General features: G+C 40.0%; 1 protein-coding gene across 1 annotated transcript; it reads left to right on the top strand.

Annotated features, from left to right (window-relative positions):
- Window positions 1-3,812: 3,812 nt before the first annotated feature.
- On the top strand, window positions 3,813-7,042 carry LOC129720902 (uncharacterized). Its single transcript, XM_055672793.1, has one exon. The coding sequence runs from the start codon at window positions 3,997-3,999 to the stop codon at window positions 5,164-5,166; it is 1,170 nt and encodes a 389-aa protein (XP_055528768.1). The 5' UTR covers window positions 3,813-3,996; the 3' UTR covers window positions 5,167-7,042.
- The last annotated feature ends 2,114 nt before the right edge of the window (window positions 7,043-9,156 follow it).

Raw genomic sequence — 9,156 nt, forward strand, 5'->3', positions numbered from 1 at the left:
AAAGTTCGATTCTGTGAGGACATTCAGACTCTGCCGGAGGCTACGCGACTGCAAAAAGCGAAGATCACATGAATGGTCTTGCGCAATTTGAAGATGGAAGTATGACTGCCACAACCAGAGAAACGCTGGATGTTTTTTTTTTTCCTGTGCGGACTCATCACTGCGACTAGAGGTTAGATCTATTGTGATATTGCCCAGGTGTTTTCTGTACTCCGCACTTTATATTATTGGCAGTATCACTATTGAAGTACGTGATACGCTTATCATTCATATCCATGCTTGTGTGTGAGTTTTACCTTTCCGTTTCAAGCTTACTACTCTACTATACCGAGCCTCTGTCCATCCTAACAATATCGCCCAATTACAATTCCCTGGAGAGAACTTTCATACGTTACTCACACCAGTTTTATTATAACAGGGACTTATTTTTGTTAGAAGGAGAGTCAACAGAGATACTGTAGAATTCAGATTGAAGGAAGGGTACTTGGTGGGAAGCCTGAGAATAAACCCATGCTTAAGTCCTTTGGCAATCAAATGACCTGATTCTACTAAGATTCGAACCCACGACCACCCGCTTGCCAAGGCTAACTCTGTAACCTCGCGGCAACGGAGCTTCCCCAACGCTGGATGTTTTTATGAACATTCACTTTCCTGGCTCGACAGTGACCATCGGGTCGAACGTTGATGAGCAACAAAGCCTCGGATCAAGACGCTTGACGTCACGTAACTCCGCAGTGCTTGCTCATCGACTGTTCACGGAGACTTCTATCAGCTGGGCACTAAGCTCTTTTGAGCCTATGAAATCACCAATCTTTCTGCTGTTGGTGTCAGTTGGATCGTAACAGGAATGGTCTGAGGAAAGATTGAATTAGCGAATACTCTGTCTTCGATAAGTTCATTTACATTTAACTGGTCATGTTCAAGGAGAAATATCGAGTTCGATTAGAGCTGTACAATAGAGGCGCTACTAGCTGTTGCGCGTATTCCTCCGCAGCCTGGGAGTTCCGGAGCTGCTTAATGTTGAGCCGCGGGGTTCGGCGATGTCGAGCGTGGTATACGGTCGACAGTTTTGAGCGCAATGATACCGCAACTAGGTAGTGGTCCGAGCTAATATCCGCACCGCGATAGGTACGCACGTTTGTAATGTCTGAGAAGAACCGGCCGTCGGTGAGAACATGGTCAATTTGATATGCTATACGTTGGTCAGGTGATCTCCAGGTGGTTTTGTGGATGTCCTTACGGGGAAAGAAGGTACTTCGGACTGCCAGTCCTCGGGAAGCTGCGAAGTTGACGCATCGCTGGCCGTTGTCGTTCGTCACGGTGTGCAGGCAGTTTGTACCCTCATTTTTCTTGTATGGACTTCCTCACTGCGACCAGAATCGTTGATCTATTGTGAAATATGCCCGGGTATCTGCTGTATCCCGCACTTCTATTATTAGCAATACCGCTATTGAGAAGTGGCATGCTTATTATTATTTTTCATCAGTGCTTGTGTGTAATGTGCAACTCTTCCTTTTACACGCTTACTGTTCTCCTATAACGAGCCTCGTTCCCCCTGCCAAATATCACCAATTGTAATTCCCTGAAGAAGTTTCGTCGTGCGTCCTTCTGGCCAGTTTCATTGATAAGAAGGACTTGTTTTTCTTCAGAGGAAGTCACGCAAAGGTATTGTAGATTTCAGCGTAAAGGGAGGGTAACTGGTGGGGAGCCTGAGAATAAACCCATGCTTGAAGTCCTTTTTGACATCGAATGGCCTGATTCTACTAAGATTCGATCCCACGACCATCTGCTTGACAAAGCGGACTCTGTAACCTTGCGGCAACACAGCTCCCTCTCCAGTACCCTCATAGAAGATCTATGAAGCACGGCGAAATAGGTGTATTCTATCGTGCAGGTTTAACTTCGCTAGGTTTTTATTAGATATCGAAAAAGAACTGGTTCCAAGATATTACCTTGGGGCACGCCAGTCGATTCAGCCTTTACCTATCTATTGAAGACTCCATTTGATACAAAATGGAGTCTATTCGAGAGATAGCTGTCACTGATGAGGGATCTGGTGAATTCTGTAGACTTCTTTTAATGTATCGTATGTGTCTTTGTGAAATCTATGACTTATGACATTTTTTCCTGTTGTCTTACAAATCCTATGTATCTTGCGAGTAAAGATGCAGTTAACGTGGTAAAGCCATGTCTGGTGGTTGTGAAAGAATTCGGGTAACAGTTCTCGATGATCTTGTTGAAAATAGCTAAGCTAAAGAGGATTTTGTAGAACATTCACCTGATCTATACACAGATTAATGCACTAACGTATGGCGTATCCGATTCGTTATGCATTTGCACACTATTGACAAACCGCAAGGTCAATCTCTGAAAGTATGAAAAAATAGTTGGAAATAATCGAATTAAGAAAAAAATGGGCAGGACAAAGTTTTCCGGATCAGCTATCCTCACAGTTTACCCTGAAGATGTCACTAGTCGGTGACGAAACGTCGGATAGTATAAAATGAAGTCATTCTACTTTTTTGAGACTGCACAGCCGAAAATATACCCAGCGAACATAGCAACTTAACAGTCGAACTATTAGCAAAATTTACAAGTCTAGTCTAGTCTACACTAACACAGCCAGTACTTGAAAGGATCTTGCAAAATAATATCCATTTTGCAAAATGATATCCATAACTATTAGCAAGATTAACAAGTTCATAAAAAATCAGCCATTTTTCAACGGATACTGATATACACGTTCGCAAGTTTGTCAACTTGCATTTATACTTTTCAAAAAAGGTAACGGGAATAAATGTTCTGTTCTTTTCAATAATGATTCTAGATTAATGTTGGAAAACAAACTATGCGAAGTTGCTCTTGATTCTGAGAGAGGGTTGCTAATCCCATATACGAATTGAGAATTGCGTCTGGAACATTGCTTGAATGTTCATAAATTTTTTACTTTGTTTTAGTTTTATAGCTCTGTGACCTTAATATCGTTACAAAATCAAAAGCAAGTAAATCGCTGCTTATCCTTTTACAATTATGACTATTTTCTAAGAAAAACAGCTGGATGCACTGCCATAGGCACACCTCACGCCTCTGCCAAAAAGCGTAGAAAATTCATTCTGAGCCACCAGTATTTCAGCCCCGCACGGAGTACTGAAAACCTACATAAGGATACTAATTCATAACCCACAGAATGTACGCACGGAAAAGTTGGAGAGAATTACATCAGCAACTAATACAGCAGCAGCGGAGAAAAAGCGAGCTCAGAATATGCTTCGTTGATGTGAGCAGAAGTAAAAGCTGTAAGACTACCTCCCGTCCGATCCCGTCACCAACCTGTCCGATATCGTCCTCGTAGTCGCCTAGTAAACCGGGGAGTATGAGGTGGGCGGCAACGAAGCCCGAGTGAAATATATCGCATAAAATATTTCATATTGAAAGCTTTTCTATTGCTTTTTCATGTATCCGCGCATATGTGTGCTGACGGCCGTTCGTTCTCTCTCACTCTCACGCTAGCCGTCTTGCTGCTACTCTCTTTCTTGCCCTCCTGCGCTAGACCGACAAAATGCTTCTGCCACTGAACTGATGAGTGAACAATATTTTCCTACCCTTATGCTTTCGGTCCCTATGTTTATGTACATTATAATTGTCGGTCTGTTCTCGGCAAGCAGAGTGGTATGTGTGCGAAGCAGCATGCGACGATCTGTTCGGGATTTTTATTCTGTGCTTTTCTCTCCCTCGCCCAAATGGGGTGGCGTCTGGGCGAATAAGTATAGAACCGAGTGCTGACTGACAATCAAAAACAGTTTAGCAGCAGATTTCGAGGAAACAAGTGGCTTCTGGCAGAACGATCCTTTTTCGTGGTTTGAGAGGTGTGAGCAAACAGAAAGTGGATTTTGCGGACTTTGTCCGAATCGTGGTCGGAATAAATTCGAATCAATTTCTGCACAAGTGTTTCGCTAAAGTGATTAACGAGATTTAAGGATTCATCTTGAGGATACAATGACGATGGACATTCGGCAGTCTCGGTTGAATGTGAAAATCAATGGGCATTGCTCCGGAGCTGGTGCATGTGACAGTGACGTGAGTGGAATAGAAATGGCCCACACGAAGTTGGATAGTTTTCGGACTGGCAAGAGCTCTGGTAAACGGTCGTTCGACGTAGCTTTTCTAATGATGCCAGATGAAAAACTGAAAACTAAACAAGTGAAAAAAGCTCAATCGCCGACAATTGACGTGGAAAGTGATTCAACTCAGTCGACTAGATCTGAAGACTTGTCAGTGAAGAACGGTTTCAGTCCAATTCGTCCTGCCGAGGAAAGAAACTTTAATCTGGAGTTACTCAGCAGGCCAAAACCCCACGAGGGAAGTCCCACGGCAATACAGGAGATGAGCCACGAACGGTTATCGTACATGCTACCCAGTTGCAGATTCTACGAGAATCCAGGACTGATGGCAATTCGCGAGAAAGCCGCTGGAAATTTTCTTGGCTCGGAGCTGCCACGCAGTGCATTCTCTAAAGTAACTAGCATCACAGTTCCTGACTCTCCAATCCCACCACTGAGTCCAGATCAACACAGCTGCCCATCAACAAGCCCTCCTATTTCCATCAGTCCAGGAGCTCCAAACAGCTTCCGCTACGATTATCCTTTCATGAATGGAAGTCCCCAGCACCCAGCGGATCTCAGTCCTTCCCAACAATCGAAGTTGAAAACCATGATGTATCGACCAGGTCCCATGTCGGAAACGGAAATGCCTCAGGGATACTTTCCATCACCTCCATTCATGCCATTCGCAGCAGGTGGCCCGCCAAATTTGCTGCCGGAAGTAGACGGTATCATTCGCAATCCGGCAGCTGCCGCCATCCTGTCCACGCTGCTGCCGACGGCGATGGGTGCCTTCAGTCTGTCGGCACAGAACACCTGCGCCAAGTGTAACATCAGCTTTCGGATGACCAGTGATCTGGTGTATCACATGCGATCGCACCACAAGAACGAACACCAGCAGGATCCACACCGGCGAAAGCGCGAAGAAAAACTCAAGTGTCCAGTGTGCAACGAAAGTTTCCGCGAGCGGCACCACCTAACCCGACACATGACCGCTCATCAAGATAAGGCCGGAGATCTGCTGGATCCCAAGAAGCGAACCACAGAACAACGTGGGCGACCGTAGAATTTGTGCAACCGAAATAACAGTTGGCGTTAGACGGTGGGTTTTCGCTAGGGTTGGCAAGCGTAAGGGTTGGTTAAATATTTTTAAATTGTTGAAGCTCAAGTAGGTAATGGAAACTATAAATCATTAACTAAACAAAATTAAAAGGGCAGCATGGCGGGAAAAGTGTAAACTTGAACTGGAAATATACAATTTCATAGAAATTTATAACTCAATTAATGCAAAAACAGATTCGCGCATCAGTAGAATATCACTGAAAAAGTTCTAGAAACGACAACCATGGTAAATTTTGCTGATCATTTCGTTTAATTTTTTTTTCAAATATTGATTGAAATACGTGACACTTTGCAATACTCCTCCTCGTAGGAAGAAATAATGTGGAAGCCACAAGAATCATCAGCTGACTTTAGATCCAGCCAGTAATTACGTTTATTAAATTCACTCTCAGTTAATAAATAAACAAACCAAATGTTGGTAGTGGTAGTAATAGCTTGTAATACTCGATACTACCAGGATATAGAGATCAGTGCGTAATTATCAATACTTTTAATCAATGAAATTGTTGTAATAATTACTAAAAAAATGTAAACATCAGCAAACAACAAATAATGAAATAATACTGTTAATTTCAAAGCACCATGATTCGTTTGAAATGGTTGAATTTACTTTCCGAGTTTCGAATGGATATAATTTGAATATATATAATGAAAACCATAGTTTACGTATATGAATGTGAAATTTCTTTTCAGCATTTGTTCTATTGCATAGAAGACATTACAAAGAACAAGACTCAGCCCAAAAAGATTTTAACAGGGTTTATAAAATGTCTATAATTCAATTGCAGCTAATCCCTTTACTCAGTAAACCACTCTGGAAAATCATTCAACATATAACCATTCGCAGTTTCTAGCCTGAAACCCATCCAATATTATTCATCACTTTATGAATCATCAATAATCCGCAAACCAACCGCAGCGGATCATCATCACAAGCCAATGCAAAAAATCCAAACGCAATGCCCCTGCTTTCCTCGGAGACAAGTTAGTTAAATCCCTTCCACTTGAGCCAGGAATTAGCTCACAGAGCCAAAACATGTAACCGAATGCAGCAAACGCATACACAAACAAACTATGGACTCGCGCCCGCGACAAGTGATTAAAATCCGCACATATTGCCAACGATCCCTTTGACAAACTCAGCATAGAAGAAGAGCTGAACATCTGTTAGTATTTTCCCCGAAGAAACAAGTGTGAATCCTTCCTTCCTGCTGACCGACTGCCGCTGTCGCTGTTGCCGTCGCCGGTGCAGCCAGGCTCGAAGTGAGTGTCGAGTGTCGAAAGCAACCCTCTTTAGGATAATTTTTGTTTCAATACGAGCACATTCGACATCTCGTGTGGTGTGGTGGCACTGGGCGCTTGACAAGATCGCACAACAGACGGGACCCCTATGGTGCTCGTACCTAGAGTGATTGAAAATTGGTTTCGACAATATGGACTAGTTTTTGGAATGGATCGTACAGGAAAAACAAGAGAAAAATATGTTTACAGAATATGTGACGGGGGAATTCAACCTTTTCAATTAGACACGCCGGTTGCTATTAATTATGATATTCGTTTCGAAAATGCAAAGGCGCAACGCGTTTTCGTATTGCGTTCGAATAGCAAGTTGATTGCAGACAGAAAGGGTTAGTGTAGCCAAAAAAGTCATCATTTGTATTTCATATTATAAAACGAACTTAAGTTTAGTTTCAAACATTTGTGATATTAAATGTACTGTAGAAATAATTGACGCAAACCGAAATCGAAAACAAACAATACTTATTTCAAGCAATGAAAAATGTTTAATAAATGTTGTACAATTAGTGTAAAACGGAAAACACTGTGTCCGTACTTTCTTCTAGCAAACATATCCGAACGATGGGGCTGTCAAAATAACTGCTGTGAGCCAGTAACCCGACAGTCGCAAAAATGCTCGAGTCATAAATCAAAATTTCTTATCGTTTTCATTTTCGCATGATCGCACTCCAATCCAGGGCCATTTTCGCTGCCCACCAGAAGAAATCCATCATCTAGAATATTAAATTACACGAAGTGAACGAATGATTAATTGAAATTCATACAAATCTATTAATACACGAATCATCGCAATGTTGTTTTTTTTTATTTTTTTTTTTTCGGCTAAAATGGCTATGGCCTGTGAGTAGTTCATCGGTTTTGATAAATAATGAATCTACATCGCTTTCCAGACATTGTTTGGTAAATTTACTAAACGGTTTTTTAGTAAATTTAGTATTAGCACAAAGAACAAAAAGCTGCAGTAAAATCCTTTTTCTACTGGAAGTACGTTTGTCATCGTTATTGAGATTTAAACAGTTGTTACAGTTTGAAGCAAGTGAGGTAGCTATATGAATTCACAAACGAAAACGTTCATAAATCAAGGTGTTTGCACAATTCGTAGGTGCTCCTTCGTGATCGATCTGGTAAACAAAAATTTCCGGAGGAGTGCCCAAGCCCCTAAATTCGACCTAGAAAACATTAATTTCGCCCACCTAAGAAAACTTTTATCACCCGCCTCTGAAATATGACGTAAATGCAAATAATACTCGATTTGTCAAAGAATTAATAGTGTTATATTAATCGAAGAACCACCAATTATTCCCAAAAATGCGTATTGACATCAAAAACTGAAATTTTCTTTGATTATGAAATATCTTAAAAACGGATACATTCATAAAGCTAGTCGCTAAGAGCTTTATGATTTAAAATTACTTTTATAATCATATTGCATCATTTGAATTTGATTTTTCTCCATGCAATTTCAACATCCTAGACTTTAGAAGTTTTGTTATCACTTCAAGCTTATTAAAAAAACTTAGAAAAACTCTTTTTTTTTGTGAACAAGCGGGAAAAACCTTTTTTTTGTTTATTTAGAATTTTTCGCAGTAATTTTTTTTTCACATTGTATATTCTTTATACAAGACAGCATCCATTCTTAACATTACTTTTATAGACAGTTGTTCTACACAATCAAAGGTAAACGAGCTACTATGCTTTGAAATGAAAGCGTATACAAAAACTCATACGCCCTTTAATAATATTACTCTTAAGTCTAAAGAATTTTTTCTCCGTGGAAAAACAACGTTTTATTCAAATAAAAAATGACCGACTTATTTTCTACAAATTTTCAGATCATTTTGCGTGGTTTTGCTCTAAAGGAAAATTAGTTTAACCACTGAATACTACAACTGACTAACATTACTGAATTGTTTTCGAAAAAGATAGGACTGAAAATTTGGCACACAACATATTTTCAAAACGGTGCATTGAGATTCGCCCTGGGCACCAAGGCAAATAATTTTTCGCCTTGTAATAATTATGAAAACTATTTTAAAAATCTTTTTTTGTTTTAACCAACAAGCAATCTTTAAAATCGGCGTTCGCAAATCTAAATACCTATAAATTATTCAAAGCTCGTATTACATTTAAATAGTTGGAAATTTTTAAATATTTTAAACAAAAAAAAACAGTCTTAACAGGACGTTATTCTGATAATTCGTAAGATATTTAAACATTATAATCAAGTATTACATAGACACCGGTGTTAATGGATTTCATGAAATTAGAAGCTTGAGATTAACGAATATAATTTATCGACTTTTAAGGGATGCATTAAGAGATGAGTTTTCCTATTATTGAACAAAGCAGTAGGATGAATCTCACAACTTTATTTTGTCTTTTTTGTTCACAGGTTGATATGAATGACATTGGCTTTTGAACATAGGAGAAGGGATAATAAAATAGCCACCCTAAGCCATTTCTCAATTTTCTTCAAATTTAGACACTAAAACTTTGAGGTTATCACGCATAATAACTAAGCCACTAATGATTGATGCAAAAAATAAGTAAAAACGCAAATATAGTATTTTTCGATGTTTGCTTGAGGTTTTTTTAACAAGATTTTGTTGGGGTAAAATGGACACGTGTGGGTTAA

The sequence above is a fragment of the Wyeomyia smithii genome, chromosome 2 (assembly GCF_029784165.1).
Source record: "Wyeomyia smithii strain HCP4-BCI-WySm-NY-G18 chromosome 2, ASM2978416v1, whole genome shotgun sequence".
Classification (NCBI taxonomy): Eukaryota; Metazoa; Arthropoda; class Insecta; order Diptera; family Culicidae; genus Wyeomyia; species Wyeomyia smithii.

Excerpts from the sequence above, each read along its gene's own strand:
- LOC129720902 (XM_055672793.1), top strand. The coding sequence starts at position 3,997 with ATGACGATGGACATTCGGCAGTCTCGGTTGAATGTGAAAATCAATGGG.